General features: G+C 45.2%; 3 protein-coding genes across 9 annotated transcripts in view; 2 read left to right on the top strand and 1 right to left on the bottom strand.

Annotated features, from left to right (window-relative positions):
- The window catches only part of NSD3 (nuclear receptor binding SET domain protein 3), a 108,121-nt gene extending 95,330 nt beyond the window's left edge, over positions 1 to 12,791 (top strand). The window contains exons 22-31 of one of the 3 annotated variants that reach the window (XR_005721474.1): positions 168 to 274; positions 904 to 1,108; positions 1,436 to 1,846; positions 4,048 to 4,224; positions 7,876 to 7,968; positions 8,343 to 8,885; positions 9,264 to 9,327; positions 9,800 to 9,924; positions 10,564 to 10,734; positions 11,640 to 12,791. Coding sequence is in view for 1 of the 3 variants with exons in the window: in XM_040242943.1 (XP_040098877.1) it covers positions 168 to 274; positions 904 to 1,108; positions 1,436 to 1,677 (554 nt within the window). In the remaining 2 variants the exon portion in view is untranslated. Of the gene's footprint in view, positions 1 to 167; positions 275 to 903; positions 1,109 to 1,435; positions 7,748 to 7,875; positions 7,969 to 8,342; positions 8,886 to 9,263; positions 9,328 to 9,799; positions 9,925 to 10,563; positions 10,735 to 11,639 lie in introns of those variants that run through there. The other 2 variants (XR_005721473.1, XM_040242943.1) reach the window with 2 other exon arrangements.
- On the top strand, positions 8,098 to 12,791 carry PLPP5 (phospholipid phosphatase 5). Of its 4 annotated transcripts, none has more exons than XM_040242949.1 (7): positions 8,098 to 8,168; positions 8,343 to 8,411; positions 8,795 to 8,885; positions 9,264 to 9,327; positions 9,800 to 9,924; positions 10,564 to 10,734; positions 11,640 to 12,791. In XM_040242949.1, the coding sequence occupies exons 1-7, from the start codon at positions 8,127 to 8,129 to the stop codon at positions 11,801 to 11,803; spliced, it is 726 nt and encodes a 241-aa protein (XP_040098883.1). In that variant the 5' UTR covers positions 8,098 to 8,126; the 3' UTR covers positions 11,804 to 12,791. The 4 variants fall into 4 exon arrangements, with proteins under 4 accessions (XP_040098883.1, XP_040098882.1, XP_040098885.1 ...); XM_040242948.1 differs by having other exon boundaries at positions 8,098 to 8,203; positions 8,343 to 8,451; XM_040242950.1 differs by having other exon boundaries at positions 8,114 to 8,168; positions 8,343 to 8,703.
- A 427-nt stretch (positions 12,792 to 13,218) lies between these two features.
- Positions 13,219 to 21,459, bottom strand: part of DDHD2 (DDHD domain containing 2) — a 29,342-nt gene continuing 21,101 nt past the window's right edge. The window contains exons 17-18 of one of the 2 annotated variants that reach the window (XM_040242945.1): positions 15,922 to 16,029; positions 13,219 to 15,154 (exon numbers count right to left, since the gene is read on the bottom strand). In XM_040242945.1, coding sequence (XP_040098879.1) covers positions 15,948 to 16,029 — 82 coding nt within the window. In that variant the 3' untranslated portion in view covers positions 13,219 to 15,154; positions 15,922 to 15,947. The remainder of the gene's footprint in view (positions 15,155 to 15,921; positions 16,030 to 21,459) is intronic. The other variant, XM_040242947.1, reaches the window with a different exon arrangement.

The raw sequence follows: 21,459 nt of genomic DNA, 5'->3' as shown, positions 1-21,459 counted from the left end.
CTCTAGGTTTTGTTTGTTGGTTTATTTTCCTTTTCCCCATCATTGCGTTCATGTGGGACATGTCAGAACTCATGTCAGACAGGGGTTTTCAGTGTGAGGCTGTGTCTTTGACAGCTTCTCTCTTCCCCGGGACTTGAGTATGAACGGTTCTCTCTCTTGTGGCCTAGGGATGGAGCTAACATTTAATTACAACCTGGACTGTCTGGGCAACGGCAGGACAGAGTGCCACTGCGGGGCAGACAACTGCAGCGGCTTCCTGGGCGTGCGACCGAAGGTCAGTGGTGGGGGAGGCTGCTGCTGGAGAACCATCTCAGGAAGAGTGGGCCAGATGGTTTAACTGTCAGGTTCTGAACATGTTTGTATTTCTGATTGAATTGGAAGTTAGCAGACTCCTTTTCAAAAACATTAAAAAAAAAAAAAATTCACCTTACCCTAAAAGCCACCCAATTACACACTTTAAATTGGTGGATTTTATGGTTTGTGAATGATATCTCACTGTCTTTGCAGTTTTGAAAAAAAAGCACCTTTTCAAAAGTCAGTGAAAATGAAGCATAGGTTTTGAAATTGAGCAATGTCCTTCTTTTTCTTTCTAATTTGGCTGCACCAGCTCTTTGTTGCAGCACATGGGCTCTTCTAGTTAAAACATGTTGACTCTAGTCCCTGACCAGGGATCAAACCCAGGCCCCCTGCAGTAGGAGCACAGAGCCTTATCCACTGGACCACCAGGGAAGTCCCAGTGAAGCCTTGTTTTTCTTTCATTTCTGTTACGGGACAAGCCCTTCTGGAGTTTTATCTAACTGGACAACAGATGGATTTAAGTGAACCTGAGGTTGTAGGATTTTCCTTTTCCGTAACGCTTCATGCACTGTGATCATTAAAACCATGATCCCTCTTTCCCGCCAGTCGGCATGTGCCTCCACAGCTGAAGAAAAGGCCAAAAATGCTAAGCTAAAGCCGAAGCGACGAAAAATCAAAACTGAGCCCAAGCAGCTGCATGAGGATTTCTGTTTCCAGTGTGGGGACGGCGGGGAGCTGGTCATGTGCGACAGGAAGGACTGCCCCAAAGCCTACCACCTGCTCTGCCTTAACCTGCCGCAGCCACCCTACGGTGAGCGCCCCCGCGGGCCGTGTGGTGGGCAGCAGAGAGGACAAGTGGCCGGAGCAAGCAGCTCTCGGTGTGCAGGGGGACGCCTGTGGGCGGCAGGGCTGGGGTCTTATGTTCTCCAAGGTGGGCAGCTGGCCCCTGTGGTGTGGAGTTGGGGGCAGAGCTCACAGCCACGCCGCCAGGACCATGCAGACCTCTCGTGGGCTGAGGCCTGGAGCTGTGGTCAGCCGGACGCAGCCTCCAGCTGGAGAGGCAGGTGGGAGGCAGGGTGTCTGGCGGGCATTGGACCCGGGCACTCACTGGGTTCCGTCCTTCTTCCCACCTCCCCAGGAAAGTGGGAGTGCCCCTGGCACCAGTGTGATGAGTGCAGCGCTGCGGCCATCGCCTTCTGCGAGTTCTGCCCCCGGTCCTTCTGTAAAGATCACGAGAAGGGGGCACTGGTGCCCTCCGCCCTGGAAGGCCGGCTCTGCTGCTTGGAGCACGACCCCGCATCCCCCGTGTCCCCCGAGTACTGGAGCAAGATCAAGTGTAAACTGGAATCACAGGATCACGGAGAGGAAGTCAGAGAGTAAACGGGCGGGGAAAATGTCGTTCTTTTTATTTAAAGGAAAAAAAAGGAAAAGAAAAAAGTAGAGGACGCGTCAGTGCAAGAAGAGACCGCTGCGACGCGGGCAGCCTTGGCCAGCGGCGCCGCCTCGCGAAAGCAGGAGTGGGGAGCTGGTCCACAGGCCGAAGCCGGTGGTGGGCTCTGGTGTTTTGAGTTCTGTCGGTTTGGGAATTCCTTTGTGGAGGGTTAGATTCACTTGGTCTTTTCTTGCCTTTTACTGTGCTTCAGAGCCTTTGCAGCTGGGAAAAAAGAGCTGTCTTTGCTTTTTAAAATAAGAACAGAGAGAAAAGAAAGTTTTTTGTTAATGAGATAAATTTTAAGTCTAGAATGTGTTCTATGGGTGTACAAAACAAAAGTAGTCATCATTCCTTTATTTATTTTCATTTTTTAAGATTCTGAGACACGTAGTTCAGATAGTCTGATCAGTGTCTGTGTGTACATGTGTGTTTTAAGTAGGAATTGCAGAAAGCCCTCTAGAAAAGGGTCTGGTGGTGTCACAGGCCCCTCTCCCAGGCAGAAGGGCGGCCGCTTCGCTTCCCCTTCCAGGTGTTTCTCGTGGTCTTAGAGACGGCTCTATGGGAGGACAACCTGGCCTCTTGAAAACAAAAGCCCTCAGTGGATATTACCTCTGTGGTCTTACACTCGGCGGGCTTTCTGATATGACTTTACCTAGAAAGGTATGTAATGTGGTTGCTGGTTTTTCCTTCTGGAGGAAACTAGAAGCGGATGGCCTCACCGAGTCTGAAATGTTCTCCGATGATAATGGGTATTTTGGTGAAGTGCATTTATATGGGAAGTGAATGCAGTGTTTGAATGGACATTCCTATTATCCTGGGGTACTGGTAAAGGCAGCTAAAGGCAGACGAGGGGCACGGACCCAAAGTCGGCTCAGAGGGGCTCCCTTGTCTGTCCAGTGTGCTGACCCTGGTCTGGCTTGGAGAGAATGCTGGGTGTTTCATTTTCCATCTCCCGGTCAGACATCCCCTTTATCAGCTGGCCACTCAGTTTCCTCATGGAAACTACACAGGTGAATTTGAATTTGTGTGATTTGAGTAGCTCTTTCTGTTTAACTCCACATTTGAGAGTGAGAGGGGTCAGGGCCTTCCCCAAGTTACCTGTCAATTATCCAGTCCTTAGACTTGCCCCCACGGGGAAGGGAAGCACTTGTACAGGGAGGTAAGGGCCCCACAAACACACTTCACCGCAGGAAGCACTTAGGGAGAGCTCCCAAGAAAGCAGTATTGGCAAGAGTAGACACTCATGGAGCGGACTGTCTGCCCCCACAGCTCCCTTGCTCGCAGTGCTTAGGAATATGTCTACTCCAGGATTCCCTGTATGGATCCATTAGTCCTGTCAGACCTTGCTGTAACACTGTACTAAGTAGAAGTCTAGGGTTAGCTTGAATGAACGTTCACTTTCTCTGTGAATTTTGACTGCTTACAGTTGCCTGTACCTGGCAGCATTTATTTTCCCTCCCGAAGCACCCAGTGACCTTACCCAAAGGCTGGGAAGACAGATGCGCCACAACATTCCTTCAGTCGTGCTGTGTGTCCCCTTTTTTCTTATCAATTTAGAGCTCTTCTCTGGAAAAAAGAAAAAAAAAATCTGTTTTGTGCCTCTTTTTTTTTTTGTATGTATATGTGCAATTATACTGGATTTTTTTGTTTAAAAAAACAAAACAACAAAAAAACAAACACTACAATTCCTTTACTTAAGCTCCTAAACTGCCATTTGCGTGATTCCAGCAAATAATTTTGAGGTAACTTATTGAGCCTCCAGTAATTCTATTGATTAGATACGGTCTCAAAAGAAAGAGCAAGACAGAAGACGCTACAGGTGTTACCAAATGCGACTGCCGCCAGTCACATGAATTACAGCTCACCAAAACACTAAACTTTGCTCTTGAGCAACTATAGAGTTTGATGTCCTTTTAAAAAAATAACTTAAGAAAATCTATGTTTTATCATACTAAAACTTTATTTTATATATGTATATGATAAACGTTTGCTTTTCTAAACTTACTAACATGAAGGAGTTCCTTTAATATTTGAACTGTAACTCGCGTTGAATCAGTATCCAACATGAAATCTTCTTGCTTTGTTTTGGACTTAGTGCTATTTACTATCTGACTTTTATATGGTAAGCCAGGGTATATCCTGTATGCTACGAACACCTTAGGGTTAAGTGTTTTTATGCAGCTTCTGCATTGTGTCACATTTTGTTTGTGTATCTGTAACAGAGCTCTGCTGAGAGTTTTCTGATTTGGGGTGGGGGTCAATGGAGTGGGTAGGTGGGGCGGGAGGGGGTGACTAACAGGATTGTTCTGCCATTTCAGAAATCAGGGTGGAAAGCAAAATTGCTGACCGCAGCTCTGGAGTCCCTGTCCAGGAATGTCCTCTAGCAGTCTCAGAAGTGGTTTCAGTCCTGCCAGTGCCGAGGAGCTCTACTCACACCTTGTGGTGTCACAAGTTTACATATTTTAAAGGTGCAGGCTGTGGAAGCAGGCGAAAGAGTAAGTCATGCTTTCTGTTTGCAAAGTATCCATCCATGCAGCGTGCATAGTATCCGAGCAGTGTGCTTGCCTGGGGTTCGCCATGAAACACTGCGACAGACACGTTGCTTACTCACAGCCGGAAGTTGTTATTTGATTTGCTAACTGTGAAATCGAGCTGTAGTCAGACCGTAAATGGCTGGTTTTTACTTCTTATCCGAAAACGAAAACATCAAGCAGCATGGGATAACGGTCGTATTTGTTTTGAACCTTATGTTGGTTCAGAGAAAAAGTGAATGTTAAGTTTTTTGATAATCAGCAGAACGCTTCAGAAACTGGGTCTGTAACAAGCAGAAGTGAGATTCCAGACCTTCCAGGCCCTGGTGGGAGCAAGGAGCTGCCTGTCGCTTTTGAGGGGTTGGGGGGTGAGGGGGTGGCCTGCATTCCTGGAAGGCAGAAGCAGCTGGAGGAAGTGAGTCACTTCTTGACTGTCTAATCAGGGCTACAGTTAGGAGTGAGGTGGGTTTTATTTTCATTTCTCTTTCTAACACGTTCCCACCCTATCCTTATTCTCAAAAAAGCTCTTGCCTAAGCTATAAAATAGGCTGACTTTTAGAATCATTGAAACTTGGAGATTTCTGTGTGTTCAAGTGAGAAACACATCTAAAGACTAAAAATATAAAATAGGGAAGGAGGAAGGCTGCTCCCTGCTGCCATTTCCACAAAGTATTTGGAAGCAGGTCTGGGAAGAATGCTGTGACGCCCACAACCTCGAGATAATCACATAAAGGACTCTCAGACAGGGCGGCAATTGGATACCTTTCTTTCCTGATCGTGAAGCAGAGTTTCCTTACTTCATAGTAGCTTGTTGCGTGGTGTGTTCCAGACAGGGTCCAGCCCAGATCTGCAGTTTGGAAGCAGACAGGCCAGCCGTGTGGAGCGCAGGCTCTGGACTCCCGGGGATTTGTTGCTTGTCTCTCATTTCATTTTAAAACAGAAAGCTCTTCTTTAGCATTCACCTTAAAGTTAAGATGCTCTCGCACACCATGTCCCATTAGGATGAGAAAATTCGTCACCATGGCATGCTGACAGCTTGCGAAGCTCACACCAGTTGTTCTTCTGCAGGAGGGACAGCACAAAGGGACAGGGGCAGTTGCTCAATTGACTAGCAGTGCAAATTAGACTTGAATTACTTAAAAAGCTGGTGTGTCTAGATCCCTCGAGTCAGAGCTTCAGCAGCAGCAGATAGGAAGTGATCGCTCGGAACAAAGTGATCGCTGGGAACAACTTCCTTTAGCCTCAGGCCATCTAGACTTGGGCTTCCCTGGTGGCTCGGCTGGTGAAGAATCCACCTGCGATGCAGGAGACCCTTGTCCAATTCCTGGGTCGGGAAGATCCCCTGAAGAAGAGATAGGCTACCCACTCCAGTATTTTGGGGCTTCCCTGGTGGCTCAGCTGGTTAACAATCCTCCTGCAATGCTGGGGACCTGGGTTCGATCCCTGGGTTGGGAAGATCCCCTGGAGAAGGGAACGGCTACCCACTCCAGTATTCTGGCCTGGAGATTTCCATGGACTGTACAGTCCATGGGGTCACAAAGAGTTGGACAGGACTAAGTGACTTTTGCTTTCTATCACCTAGACTTGGTCTCTGGTTATTTGTAAACAGAGAGTGGAACTCACTTCCATTTCCAGATAGGCTCGGGAATAGACTTAGACAGCTTTGCCATGTACTGACATATACGAAAGAGTTGGAAATTTGTATATACTGAAATCTACCAACGTTTATCTGGGGTGGGGGACTGGGAGAAACGGGGTTACAGTAGGGTGAGGGAGGGGAATTATAATGTTTACCACAGGTACGAAGTAGTCACTTTAACATTGAGACCTCTGCCTCATTGAATTCAGGTTTTTTAAGTACTTGAAACTCCTCAGATTCTCCTTGTTTTACAGTTATTTTTAAATTTATGAAGTAGAAAGCATTGTTTTGTACACTGTTTTGTCTCTTACCCTCTTGAACTTGGATTAGAGGCGAAGTTCTGCACATGGGAGCGTCCACAGTAGGTCTCTCAGATTCAGTGCACGTAGTCGGGGAAGAGACTCCTGCATGAAATACCAGCAGCATTTACATGAGTATTTCCTGCGTATGTTCTTTACTTTGTTATTTTGTCAACCCTATCCCCACACACCTCTTCTTTCCTTTTAATAGATGCCTGTGTAGGAAAGAAAAAAAAAGTTTGCACTTATGTTACACTCCTGAAATGCCGGGTGTGACCTGTGTGTTTCAAACCCATTTCCGTTCTTTCTCCAGTCAGTCCATGGCTTAAGTGACAAGTTCAGGTGCATGTGGCACGTTTGTACGAAGGGAGAGTAGGTAGAGAAATACCTGTCCTTCAGGAGCATCTCAAAGTCATTAGCGTGTAAGAGAAAGGGAAAATAGTTGCCAAAGTCCTTTATTCAGTCCTTCATCTTCTCGTGTGACATCACTGCATCTGCTAATTGGCAAGAAAGCACCCTCGGGTTCCCCTTCCCCAGCTGCCAGACTTCTGATGTGTGCACACTGCTGTCAGTATCCATCAGATGACCTAGATGAGGGGTGTATATGGTGTAACTCTTGTCAGTTTAGAAGTGGACTGGATAAAATGTCCTTTTCCTTCATTGTCACTAACATTGCTCTTTATCTCATTCGTGCTGTCACATGCCCTCCATGTTAAACAAGAAAATCCTATCGCCACTGATAACTAAGATGCTAAATGATGATTGCAACTGGCTAATAATAAGGTTCTTTTTATATATAAGGGTGTGTGCATAATTGGAATTGACATGAGAAATCCATTTGTATCCACTTGTGATATTGCACAACAACCACAGATACCTACAGATTCTGTTTTCATTTCCTCGTGATCTTTATCTATGATAATGACCTTTGTAGATTGGTTATTTCTGTACTTTGTTTATCTGTAATAAACTTTGTAGATCCTGTGAAATGTTATTTTGCCTAAATCACTTGAGACTTGAGTCTTTAATAACAAAGCATCAATATTCACTAAAAGTCAATCTCTTTTATTAGAGTTTCTGTGACTTGGCTAGAAGCTCCTGATACTAAGGATTAGTGTTCATTTTCCCTGGGGGGTGTTCCACTAGGGCATTACTGAATAATGACTTGATGTTGCCACATAGACTTCAAGATATATGATATTTTGGGGATTTTGTTGATTGGCCCATGTTTTATTGCATAGTGTGAAACGTTTAAAGCTTGGTTAACCTGTATATAGATAGGTTGTTATTGACTAGTTACAGTGTATTAGGATTGCCTGTAATATTTAAGCTTCTTACTACTGTGTGTGCTGGTAGGAACATATAATTTTTGTACATTCTATTTACTGAGATGTTACCTTTTTTATTTTACAAATACTTTGGGATTCAAATTTTTTTTTTTTTGCTTCCGTGAGGATTAATTTGGAAAGATTTTTAATGACATTCCACTGATTTCCGATTTTGCTTGAGATTGACTTCAATAAATTGTCCTGTATGTTCCAAAATTAAATATATGGACTTGTTCATTGCCCATAATTTCTTGCTACAACTCAGTGGCCAACAGGCCACCCTGGGCGGGAGGGGGCCAGAGCGGGGTTGGAAGACCTCGTGCATCTAACCCGCCGGTGGGCCCCGCAGCCCGAGGTCTAGCGGAGCCGCGGAAAACTCTGGACCTAACAACGCAGCAACACAAAACGCGCACTTTGCGCGCTTCCTGGGAGCGAAGGCCAAGTGAGTACAAAGCGTCGGGGCAGGCGTGGGAGGGCGGAGACTGACCCCTCCCTCCGTCCGGCCCCGCCCTACCCATCTGCCCACCCCCACATGATGCCCCGCCCCTCTCGACGCCCCGCCCCAGCGCCACGACGTCAGCCTTGAACGCGCACTGGGCGATGGGCAAGGGGAAGGCGGCGGCGACGGCCCTCGCGGTCGAGGTGGGCGTGCGACTCGCACTGTTCGCGGCCTTCCTGTAAGGACTTGAGCTCTGGCCCCCTCCCCGACCCCAGTCCTGGGCCCTCAGCCCCCCACCCTCCTTTCCGAGACCCGGCCGGGTTCTGCGCACGCTTGCCGGAAGCCGCCGACGCTCCGCTCCTTTGTGTCCCCTTCAGGGTGACGGAGCTGCTGCCGCCCTTCCAGAGGCTCATCCAGCCCGAGGAGATGTGGCTTTACCGGAATCCGTACGTGGAGGCAGAGTATCTCCCCACCAAGCCGATGTTTGTGCGTGGAGGACCAGCCTGCCTTCAGACCGCGCTTGTCAGGGCGTTGGGCGGTCATCCCGGCTCCGCGGCGACATTTATGGGGAGTTCGCTGCTAGATGGGGCTTCGCCTCGCTGTGCTTCTCGGCGGGGTTGAGAGCGGGTGTCCCTCCTTTTTGGCTCAGGAGACACGTGCTGGGGGGCAATGCTCAGGGCGGCCAGGGGAGCTCGGGGCCGCGGACCCTGGACGCCGCACCTGCAAGGGGCAGTTCAGGTCTGGGGTGTGACTTCTGTCACTCCGCCCCTCTTGCTGTCGGAGGGTTCTGTTCTCTTTTGTGTGCTCAGCTCCGCTGTGTCCCTTGCAGGTCATCGCCTTCCTCGCCCCGCTGGCTCCAGTCCTCCTCGCCAGGTGTCTCAAGGCGGCGGATGCAGCCGACAGCCGGCAGGCCTGCCTGGGTAAGCGTGCCCCCCCGCCCTCGGCCGTCGGGTCCACTCCCCATGGAGCTGGTGACCTCAGTGTGTGGAGGCCACGTGCTCCGAGTCCCTAAGATGACTGTCTCCCCTCTACCCCACTTTTTACCTGTGAGCTGTGGGTCACCTCCCAGGTACACCTGTACGCACAGGAGTGTGCACACCTGCGGCGCATCCTCAGTCTAGGCCAGAAGTCCTCCCTGTGGCACCGCAGTGGCCACCAAGGCCCGCGTTCCTTTTATGCTCCAGTCTGACTGGAGGCCGACCACTCTGCTGTCCCAGGAGACGGTGTCCCCTGTGGCTGTGCTGAACGAGACAGGGACCTCCGTAGACCCACTGACAGTGAGTTTCTTTGCTTTGCAGCAGCCAGCCTGGCCCTGGCCCTGAATGGCATCTTCACCAACACGATCAAACTGATAGTGGGGAGGTGAGTGCCCAAGCTTCCACCTGCGGTCTCAGGCCTCCCTGGTCAGGAGAGCGGGGTCACGCAGCCCCAGCCCCAGCCCTATCTCCCCGAGCCTCTTCTCTCTTAACGCTTCCTCTCTCCCCTCTGCCTTGGTGCCCGGCTGACTCAGGGTCTTTTCTGCCCAGAACAGCGCATTTCCCAGTGCCACAGAGTCAGTGTCCCCCAGAGGACCCTGAGGAAGCTGCCGCATGACTGGATCTTTCCCCCAACAAGTAATTATGCGCTGCAGCAGCCTTTTTTTTTTTTTATTTAAATACTAACCTTGGAAAAATAAAACTTTTCTCTTAGTGGCGACTATCCAGTCAAGTTTCACTATTTTGCCTGGGATGCTATTTGAGTGACAGTTAATGGGTTAATTGATATCTAACACAACTAAGAACAATTTCTGGAGTTGTAAATGATCCACGTTCATACCTGGCCATATTTCTTCCAGGCCACGCCCAGACTTCTTCTACCGCTGCTTCCCGGATGGGCAAGCCCGTGGAGACTTGATGTGCACAGGAGACAAGGCTGTGGTGAATGAGGGCCGTAAGAGCTTCCCCAGTGGCCATTCTTCCTGTATGAATACCACGTGAACTCTACATCCGTGTTTTTTTTTTTAATTTAACCCAGGGGAACTTGTGAGGATGGGAACATCTCATGCACTCTTGTTCTTGTATCTAGAAGTCAGAGAGGCCCCCCCTTTCTTTAATAACAAGCTTGAACCTCAAGTATTAAATATTTAAGGACAGAGGAAGTACTTTCCCTTCATGAAATTTGAACATTTTTTTATTACTGTATTATCCTGCCTAAATCCTGCAATCTCGTGCTAGTCATAAAAATATTAAGCAACCTTTATGGAAGAGTCACTATATAGTCAGGTGCTTCCAAAAGCATTTTAGATTCATGTCTCATAAATGACAGCATATTAGCCCAATGAGATGGGATTCTGTTATTTTTATGATTCCCACTTATATACAAGGAAACGGAGGCACCGGGAAGTGAAGTCCCATCACTAGGATTCCAAAAACTCTTCTGGGTAAATGTCACTCACTTTGGGACATAATCCTTCATTTTCCCTTGTTTTTTCCTCCCTCATAACTGACAGTCTCGATCAGTGATCTACACCGGAAGCTACAAAAAGGGCAAAGAACATGTTTATAACCCTGTCTTCTTTTCCTTTAAAAGACATATACTGAGAGGTTTTCCCTCTTCTAGTTGCATTTGCCGGTCTGGCCTTCGCATCCTTCTACCTGGCTGGGAAGTTACACTGCTTCACACCACAAGGCCGAGGGAAATCTTGGAGATTCTGTTCCTTTCTGTCACCCCTACTCTTTGCAGCTGTGATTGCACTGTCCCGCACCTGTGACTACAAGCATCACTGGCAGGGTAAGCACCACAGGCGTCTAGGCCGTGGACCCTCCACGGTTCTCCCGTCATTTGTCCCCCACACGTGGCATGGGACACACCCCCGGGTGTCTGCTGAGTGAACAGACAAGTGTGCAAGGATGGTCTGGATCTAAACTGAGAGTGTGGTTTATTGCTACATGGAAAATGAGAAGGCACACTGTTATCTTTTAAACAGATTATCAAAGAGGGACATCCTAATTTTCTCATTACTTTGAAGCATCCTAAGTTCAGAAAAAACTCAATAAATTTTTTACAACCAACCTCAAAGTCCAGTTTACTTACTACCTTAAAAATCAACTTCACTGTCAAGGTTTTTGTTCAGTAATAGAAGTAAAATTTAAGAAAACATAAAAAATTGTAATTAAACCAAAGAAATTTAAGTTGAATGATATAGTAAAACATCCAAATTACAGAGTATCTGCAGAGAAAGCCCAAAATTCAAAAAAAAAAAAAAAAAGCTGACAGTATTAGCTAGAGGCCCTTAAGAGCTGTTCTGAAGAATAAACTAAATTTTTGCAGAGAGAGGCAACTCCTGGAGAGTTTATGCCTTCTTCTAGAACCTTTTGAATGGTGATGAGGAGTTTGTCATAGTATTCAATGAACCTGTTATTCTTCCAAACTAAAAAAACTCAAAGCAGTGAACTCAGAAAATGCCTTGTTATACTTACCTAACTAAAGATGTGTTTTGATTTGGTGTTTAAGGGAACAGCTTGATAATGACAGTACTGCAGCTATATGATAAAACTAAGAAAATCCCCCAAAACCGTAACCCTGGAATGTAGGGGTTTTGCAGGCTAAACGAGTAGCCTTGGAGGGTCAAGCTCCCTCCACCAGCAAGCATGAGTTGTGAGTGAGGGAAGGCCGTCTCCTCTGTCTTCGTTCAGACGTCCTGGCTGGATCCACCATCGGCCTGACGTTCGCGTACAGCTGCTACAGGCAGTACTACCCTCCGCTGACGGACGCCGAGTGCCACAGGCCACTGCCCCTCAGCCCTGCTCTTCCTGCCGCGCAGAAGCAGCCCCGCAACCCGCAGCCTTTCTGTGTTTAGACACCGGAGCCGCCTCCCTGGAGAACAGGCCCATGGGACCTCCTCTCTCCCCACGCCCAGGACAAGAATGTCTGACCTTTACCTCCTGCGGACAGGTGAGGACAGACGCCCACAGGCTGATGCAGTTTTGCCCCGGCGCACAGGGATTTATCGAGAGGGGTCGAGGTACTTTTTCACTGCTGTGCGCCATGCACAGTCCCCCAGCAGCTTAGAGTCTGGTCCACCAGACTGGTGTCTCAAGATCCAGTGTTTTCACATGTAACTTCAGTACAGCTGTTAGAAGGATTATGTCACAAAGATGATTTACCATAGCCTCGCTTTATCCTAGACACTAGTGTTGATTACCAAAACTTAATTTCCACTTTCCATAGCTCAGAATCTTAAAATCCAGGGCATGAGCAATTAAATTATTTTACTTCTGTTTACTTTCTCTGGCGAGACAATTCCACACCTGAAATGGGAAATGTCCGATTCTGGCTAACTGACCACTGTTGTGCTTATCCAAGTCCAGCTGAATAGCGCTGTCCCTTCTGAATTCTGTGAACATAAGTGATCTGATAATTTGTTGAATTACTGAGTAAACACAGTAAACAAGAAAATGGTCAGGAGCGTCGATTCAGTACCGACAACGGATCCCAGTTCCTGCTGCACCTGTGCTGAACTGCGCTCAGGAGCCGATCTACCTCCAGTCACGGCTGCAGACCTGTGCAAACACCCACCCTGTCTACGTGGCTGAGGCAGGAGGGCGCTCAAGAGACTTACCTGGAGGACAGATCAGCGTCTCCTGTCCTGTCCCCAGTGGGCCTTGAGGAACAGTTACGGGATGTGGTTGGAACTGATGCACGGGACCTGAAACTACCCTTCTTTTTATGCTGACCATACTTTAATATGACCTTGTTTTGTGTATTTCTTTCTATAACATTTTCAGTGCACCTTTTTCCTTATGTAAATGCAATATGCAAATAAACTGGTGAATGTGGGCTTTGCACTTAAAAGTTCCATTTGAGAACTGAAACATTTCAAAGTTAAACATTGGATTCCCCATCTAACATAAGTGACTCAACTGTCTCCAGCAGTGGCTGATGTTAATAATACCAAAGAGCTCTCAATATTTACCTTATAATCACCGTTAACAGTCAAGGGGAAAAGAACCCGAATGTCAGTTCTTTGCCCAGTACTTTTTTTAAACTTGTTTTAGTAACACAGAATGGAGAAGGCAATGGAACCCCACTCTAGTACTCCTGCCTGGAAAATCCCATGGATGGGGGAGCCTGGTGGGCTGCCGACTATGGGGTCGCACAGAGTTGGACACAACTGAAGCGACTTAGCAGCAGTAACACAGAAGGGAGGAGAAAATGGTTATTGTACTGATTCTCTTTGGTCTTTGATGGATGAGCCAGGTAGAAGTAGGCAACTGGTCAAATTGGTTTTATTTCATTATTTACTAAAGTTTTAAATATAATCACATAAAAAACAAACATTTCAAAAAGTGCAAAATATTAGAAAGCTAATCAGTGCTATTAATCTTTCCATGCAAACAATCTCTCTTGCTGAAATAAGCAATACCAATTTTGCAGCTGGGAATATGTATAAAATGATACTCTACCAGAGTTTAAAAATAGGCTTGGTCAAGAGATTGCACATGATACAACTGAAGTAGTGCAAAAAATAAACAACTGAATAAGGAATTTAAGTCAAGCTTAGTACCCTGTGTAAGTGCATCCATGATACCAACACAGCGGGGTACACAGTATATAAAGCTCTTTTCCAGTCACCTGCCCTTCACCACCAGGAAGGAAACACTTCTTAGTACAAACAGTGGTTTATCTAACAATCTGGGGTGATGCTGTCCATCTTTGGTTACAGGGACTCACTCTTGCTTGTCCTTTGGCTTACTCTTACAATTTACTTACTCTGTTAACAGGAAGAGTAAATTTAAATTTGAAGACAGCAACTTGATGAAAGCTTCCTCTTTACATTGAATGCTACTTAATTCTCAGTAACCCTTATTTCGGTCTCGGAGTTTATGTAGTAAATAAAGCATTTCATAGAGCTGAAACGTCTTAGTGGCTTGGTCAGCATTAGTCTGTAAGCAGATGGACGCGGACAGGCCAGGCTCTCACCAGTACCCCAGCCTTCCCTCTAGCGTGATGGTAACATTCCCTCTGCTGTCACAGAGATGGCGTGTGTGAATGTTAAACGCGGGGGGTCTACATTCACCCATCTCACCTGCACACACCGACACTGACTCTGCAGCAGCTGTTCCTAGCCCCGCAGAGCCAGATTTCTCGTGCGTAATGAGGAACATCTCCCCCTGGGCGGACCCACCCCTCCCCCAGCACTGCCTGTGCTGGGGCCTGTCCAGTTGCTCCCTGCACTGCGGGGACTCAGGCGACAGTGTGTTTTTAAAGAGAACAGTCTTCAACACTCCCTTCACACAAGCAGATGTGGCAGATGGCTTTCACGAGTTGTTCCACCATGAACACACCACTAAAAGGTTTTATTCATCACTTCATAAGCAGTCAAATCTGTGTCACTGCAGGTTTGTCAGCATTTATAACATTACCCTAAACTTAAGAACTAAAAAATAACTCGGTTGGACTTCATCTAGAGTCTCCCAGTTTGAAGTATGATACATATAAAAGGGCAGGTCTAGGATATGTAATATCTTTATAAAGATGTACCTGATGGAAACTAAACTGTCCACTTTAGACTCTCAGAGCAGCTCAAATAGCTGTAAAAACAATGAACAGCCTGAGTCCTAGCAATAAATCTTCTCAGTCAACTATAAAAAGTAAACAGTATTTGTAATTTTAGTCTTTGTTCATACAGTACATGTAGAAAACAAAAGTTGGCTGGAAAGAATCTGACTGCCCACCAGTCTCCCTCCTCCACTTAGATCTAGCCTTCAAACGCAGAGAACACCCACGACCTAAGCAGACCCAGAACGGCTTCTGAATCTCAGGAGCGCACTACTAGATTAGAATATTCTCTAAAGATAAACAATAACCTCCTAGAAAATTTACACCCAACTCAAAACAAACTCAAGGCAAGCTTTATACCATCTCAAGTAATAAGCAATAGAGTGTGGTATGTAAATACCATCAGAGAATTAAAGATGCAGACTGCCCGCAGCCATGAAGAAAGAATGGCGAGTGTTTCTGTGAAGCCAGTGGTAAAAAGTAACAGGGTCTTCCCTTTGCTTTTCCACTTGCTTCCAGAGAGAAGATTATCTTCCAGAGACCCCAGTGGTGAGTAAGTGGCAGGCAACATGCAGGGAACGACACAGCTGAGAAGAAAACGCGGGAACAAAGAGGCGGGTTTTCTGGGGAAGGATCCCTCAGTGTCCATCTAGGGGAGAAAGTGGAAGAAAGATCATCACGCTGAAGGCAACCAGAGAGAATGCCAGAGACTGACACACAAGCTTTCTAACTATTAATACATATATACAAGGCTGAGTAATGTAAATCCCAGGCTGGGCTGTCTATATTTAAAGCTGAAACTGTTGTAACTGCAAGGAGCTCAAACCAGTCCATCCTAAAGAACACCAGCCCTGAATATTCACTGGAAAGGCTGATGCTGAAGCTCTAATACTTCAATGCTGGGAAAGACTGAAAGCAAAAGGAGAAGGCGGCAGCAGAGGATGAGTTGGTTAGATGGCATCACCGACTCAATGGACATGAATTTGAGCAAAGTCCAGGAGATAGCAGAGGACAGAGGAGGCTGGTGTGCTGCAGAACATGGAGTCGCAAAGAGTTGGACACAACTTAGCGACTGAACAATGACAATGTAAATCCCAGAATGGACTGTATGTACTTAAAGCTGTAAATGTTGTCATGGTAACTTTCAGATGGTCAGAACCATGAAGATTCTGACTTTAGATCCTAAAAATGACAAGTGTTATTGGAGCAAGTTGCTAGCAAAACACACACTAACCTTTCTCTAAATGGCCTCCAGTGCTTTTTTTCCCCATGAATTTTAACCAGAATCCCTCTAAAAATGAGTAATAACCTAGAGCTTGGTGACAAGAAACAAAAAGTACATTTCCAAGCAGCTTTTGAGGCTCCACATGTTAATATGGAGGAATAATGCTACATACAGGACATTTAAAAACTTACATTAAGCAGCCTTAGGTGGTTCATTTTTACTGTAAAGGCTGATCAAGGAAGATACCCTGGGTTTGGTAGATTTCTTTGAGGACCAGCAATACTGTATCTTCAGACTCCCTGGAGAAAGAAAAGATTATGTTGTAAAAAGAAACTAACATTTGTACCAGGTGTTTTACATATACTATCTAACAATCTACACAACCACCTCACAAGTTCGTTTTTTTTACTGTTTTAAAAAAAATCTGGCTCAGAAGCGGTGTATCTGACAGTGGCTTGGAAGTTGTTAGGTTACCTTCTAACAAAGAAGTCTAGCGTCGCGTTCTGTAATATAAAAAAGCCAGTAGTAAATGACCAAGCCCTCCCTTCACAGAACTCATTCTTGGGACAACATGGGAGAGTCATCCAATTCATCACCTTAATTTTTAAAATGTTGAGTCATCTTTTTAAAAGAAAAGCCAATACAATCATGTGGACAAAGATCAAAGATATAAAAGGATATAATAATGAAATCTCCTTCCCACTGTTTCTAAACCACTAGTTCCCAACTTCTGACAACTGATGTTATCAATTTCTTATGTATCTTCCAGATATATTATTCAGTGTGTGTACAGCAATTACTTACATCTGGTTCATAAAGAAATATGACTATAAAAATAACATTCATGGATTGCCTTACAGGTATATGGCTCAAACACTTTCCTAGATCTGGGGTTTGACATCGTTTGAGTCATGGACCTATTTGAGAATCTAATGAAACCTATGGATTTCTCCCCGGAAAAGACATCATACACATATACTATATATCCAAAATTGTTAGTAGAATTTCACTAGACTCATAGACTTTTTCTGTCCCCTACAAGGGACTGCAGGTTAATAAATTCCTCCTATCCCAATGAGAGGAGATTAGCTAAACCAGATATTAAAATAGTGTGATCCTGGTGCATAAATAAATGAGTCAATAGAAAAGAACAGAAAATTCAGAAGACTTAAAAACCCACAGCAATTTAATACAATGAAGTTAGAATATCAAATCTATTAACAGTGTTTTCCAGATGGACAGCCATCTGGAAAATGATTTGAATCAATTCACATCTTCTTACAAGGATAAATTTGAAGAGAATCAAGGATTTACATGTAAAAATGAAACCCTAAAATATCAGAATAAACTGTGGTAAGGAATTCTCTGGAGAACAAGGAAAATCTAAGCATGACACAAATTCCAGAAGACAAAAAAGAAAAATTTGACTATATAAAAATCAAAGTTTATACTTAGCAAAAAACCACTGTACACAATGTTAAAGACAAACTGGGGAAAAGTTATTTACAACTCATATCACAGATTTTATCAATTAAAAAAACAACAATTCAATATGAAAGAGAATGAAGAGTATAGATAACTCCCCAAAAAGAAAATTAAAATGGTCCTTGAGAATATGTCAAGATGATCAACCTTGTAACAGAGAGGGCAATAATTACAGCGTGCATGATACATACACTGAAAGTCACAAAACATTTCTGAGAGAAACTAAAGACCACAATACACTGAGAGATACTACGTGTGTGGGTCAGAAAACTCAGCATTTATTAAGGTATCAGTTTTCCCCCTCCCGGCAAACTGATCCACAGATAAAATGCAATCACAATCAAAATCCCTAAAAAGCTTTTTGGTTGAAATTAACAAGTTCATTCTAAACTACATATGGAAATACAAAGGACCTACAATACCTAAAGTAACTACCAATAGGCACAACAAAGATAAAGAGCTTACAATACCTAATTTCAAGCCTTACTATAAAGCTACAGTAATCAGGACAGGGTTTTATTGATGTAAAGACTGACAAACAGATCAATAGAACAAAACAGAGCCAAGGCAATTCAACAGTTTCTCCATTTGAATAAACTTCAACAAATGTTGCTAGAATAACAGGAAAGCCACAGGTAAAACAATGAACCTCAATCCTTTCCTCACACCATATTTAAAAATTAACCAAAATGGATCACAGACCTAAATGTAAAAGCTAAATGACACCAACTTCTAAAACTAAAAAGAAATAAGATTTGATGTTGGATTTGGGCTTCCCTGATAGCTCAGTTGGTAAAGAATCCACCTGCAATGCAGGAGACCCTGGTTTGATTCCTGGATTAGGAAGATCCCCTGGAGAAGGGATAGACTACCCACTCCAGTATTCTTGGGCTTCCCTGGTGGCTCAGAAGGTAAAGAATCCACCTGCAATGCTGGAGACCTGGGTTTGATCCCTGGGTTGGGACAATCTGAAGAAGCGAAAGGCTACCCACTCCAGTATTCTGGCCTGGCGAATTCCATGGACTACAGTCCATGGGGTCGCAAAGAGTCAGACACGACTGAGCGACTTTCACTTTAACTTGGCAAAGATTTCTTACCTATGTCACAAAAGCACAAACATCAATAAACTGGACTTCATCAAAAGACATTTTTGCTTTTCAAAACATACTTGTTGGACAAATCAAAAAACCACATCCTGAGAGAAAAAAAGTATCTGAAAAGGACTTGTAAATAAAGTATAGGAAAATACTGAAACTTAATAACGAAATAATCGAATTTTTTAAACGGGCAAAAGATTTTAACAGACAATTCACCAAAGATGATGCATGGATGGCAAAGGGGATCAATCAAGGTGACAGAGTAAGAAGACATGGAGCTCACTCCTTGCCAACAAACAGATCAAAAATACATCTATATATGGAATAATTCTCATTGGAAACTGGCAGAAAAACTCCTGTACACCCAAGGCTGTGAGAGAGATCCACATGTAATTGCGTTGGACAGGAAGAAAAGCGATCAGGTCAGCACCTGTGCCCCTGAGAGGGGACATGGAGGAAGAGGGAGAACACTGGGGCAGAGACCCATCCCAGGGAGTGAACAGTGAGCCTCAGGTGGGATGCTGCAGGCCCGGGGTCCTAGCTGGCGGAGATGAACCACCCCTGGCTGGGTGGAAGGCAGGCAGGCCTAGCAGGAGGGCTGTGGAAAGGAGGGGGTGGAGAGGGCATGTGTGAGTGTGTGTGAGTGACTGTGTCTGTGTGTGCTGGCTTGTGCACCCCCACAGGGAGAGCAGGGCAGAGGGGGTGTTTGGATGAGTGCTCTAGTGGCTTCCAAGTTCCCCGCCTGGGCACACACCTCCACTCTGTGTCCTCCACCAGGAGGACACAGCACTGCACAGCGTCCAGGGGCAACCCGGGCCTGGGGCAGAGCCTGCCTGGGAGCTGCAGTCACGGTTGGCACTTACTCAAGTGGTGCATCAGAAGGAGCCTAGCACTCTGACGGCAGCCTCTACCCCACAGCTCCTGCAGGATATATTCGGAGGCTCCACACAGGCCCCAGGGACCCTGCAGGGTGGCCCCATGACAAGACGAGTGGTGGAGGCTGGGCGTGGCGATGGGCTGTGAGGGGCAAGGCAGACATGCACGTGAGGCTGTGTGTGAGCAGAGCAGGGGAACAAGTGCAGCCCCAGCAGGCAGACAGCTCAGCCCTCTGCCTGCAGAGGGTCCATGTGGGTGCCACTTTGGTCAGTACTTCCCGGCTCTGGGGCAAGGCTTCCAACACAGGGAGAGGGGAAAACACACACCCGCAGGGAACAGAGCCAGCCTGGGCCCGACCCTTGCCTCCAGCAACTTGGATCAGATCCTGTCCCAGCAGGGTGCCAGCCATTGGGCAGGGGCAAAGGTCTGCCTCACACCCAGCTCCAGCCCCACCCGCTGCTGAGGGTATATCTGAGGGAATCCAGCTCTCCCAGTGGAGACCCTGGGCACACGCAGTCTGTATAAGGATGCTCCCACATCAGAACACCCGTTTAAGACCACAAGAGGTTTCACCTAAATTCACAGTGACAGAGAAAGTTAAGCAAAATAAAAACGCAGAGGAACTGCTCTCAATTGGAACAAGAGGGAAAAAAAAAAACCTGAAAAAACAAATAATGAAACAGAAATAAACAATTTACCAGGTAAAGAATTCAGAACATTGTTAATAACAATGTTAATTGAATTTAAGGAAAAGAATAGATGAACATAGAATTTTAAAAAGGAACTAGAAAATATTTTAAAAGACCCAATCTGAAGAGAATAATTCAATAGCTGCAAAAAAAAAAAAAAAAAAACCACACTAAAAAGAATGAATAGCAGACTAAGTGATACAGAAGAACACATATATGATCTGAAAGGCAGAAATGGAGGTCAACCAATCAGAACAGCAGAAAGAAAACAGGATTTTTAAAAATGAAATCAGTATAAGAAATCTCTGAAATAACATTAAATAACCAACATTCACATTACAGGAGAAGACAGAAGAGAGCAGGGCATCGAAAATGAAGCTGAGGTGATTACGGCTGAAAACCCTCCAGACCTGAAGGGAAATAAGCTATCCAGGAACAGGAAGCACAGAGGACCCCAAACAAGTTGAACTGAAGGAAACCCATACCAAGAGATAACATAATTAAAATGGCAAAAGGTAGAGAGAGGCTTCTAAGGAAGCAAGAAAAAAAGAAAACAGAATCCCCATCCATAAGACTATCAGCTGATTTCTCTGCAGAAACCGTGCAGGCCAGAAGGGAGTGGCATGATCTGCAACCTAGAGTACTCTGCCCAGCAAGATTACCATTTAGAACTGAAAGAGAGACAGAACTTCTCAGACAGGCAAAGACTAAAAGATTTCATCAATACTAAACCTACTCTAAAAGAAATGTTGGTGGGTTTTCTCTTAAGTGGAAAAGAAGTAAGAACCTATAGAGAAGAAATATAGAGTAAGGACTGAGGACCAACAGCTTAACTGAGCAGTACGGAGATTAAAAGACAAAAAACTGTGAAAGCAACTGTAACTACAATAAACAGTTAAGGGATAAACATGAAACAGAAAGATATAAAATATGACATCAAAATATGGAGGAGGGGAATAGAAATGTAGAATGTTCAGAATGTGTTTGAACTCGAGATATAGGTCAACCTATACCAGTTTAAAACGAGATATAGGTCAACATATATGAACCCTGTGGTAATCACAAATAAAAACAAATACAACAAATACACAAAAACTGAAAAGAAATATAAGCATACTGCTAAATAAAATCATTAAACCACAAAGTGTTAGTCACTCAGTCATATCTGACTCTGCTACCCCATGGACTGTGGCCCTCCAGGCTCCTCTGTCCATGGGATTCTCCAAGCAAGAATCCTGGAGTGGGTTGCCATTCCCTTCTCCAGGGGATCTTCTGGATCCAGGAATTGAACCCAGGTCTCTTGTACTGCAGGCAGATTCTTTACCATCTGAGTCACCAGAGAAGCTCCCTAAACTACAAAGGAAGAAACAAAAAGAATAGAGAAGAACCACAAAACAACTGGAAAACAAGTAATAAAATGGCAATAAGTACATATCTATATCAATAACTAAATGTCACTGGGCTAAATATTCCTATCAGACAAAACAGACTTTACAACAATGGCTATAACAGAAGACAAAGAAGGGCATTCTGTAATGATAAAGGGATCAACACAAGAACAAGCCATAATGTTTAACATATA

Source organism: Oryx dammah, unplaced genomic scaffold (genome assembly GCF_014754425.2).
Source record: "Oryx dammah isolate SB20612 unplaced genomic scaffold, SCBI_Odam_1.1 HiC_scaffold_7, whole genome shotgun sequence".
Taxonomy (NCBI): domain Eukaryota; kingdom Metazoa; phylum Chordata; class Mammalia; order Artiodactyla; family Bovidae; genus Oryx; species Oryx dammah.
This window is presented reverse-complemented; position numbering and strand designations above follow the sequence as displayed.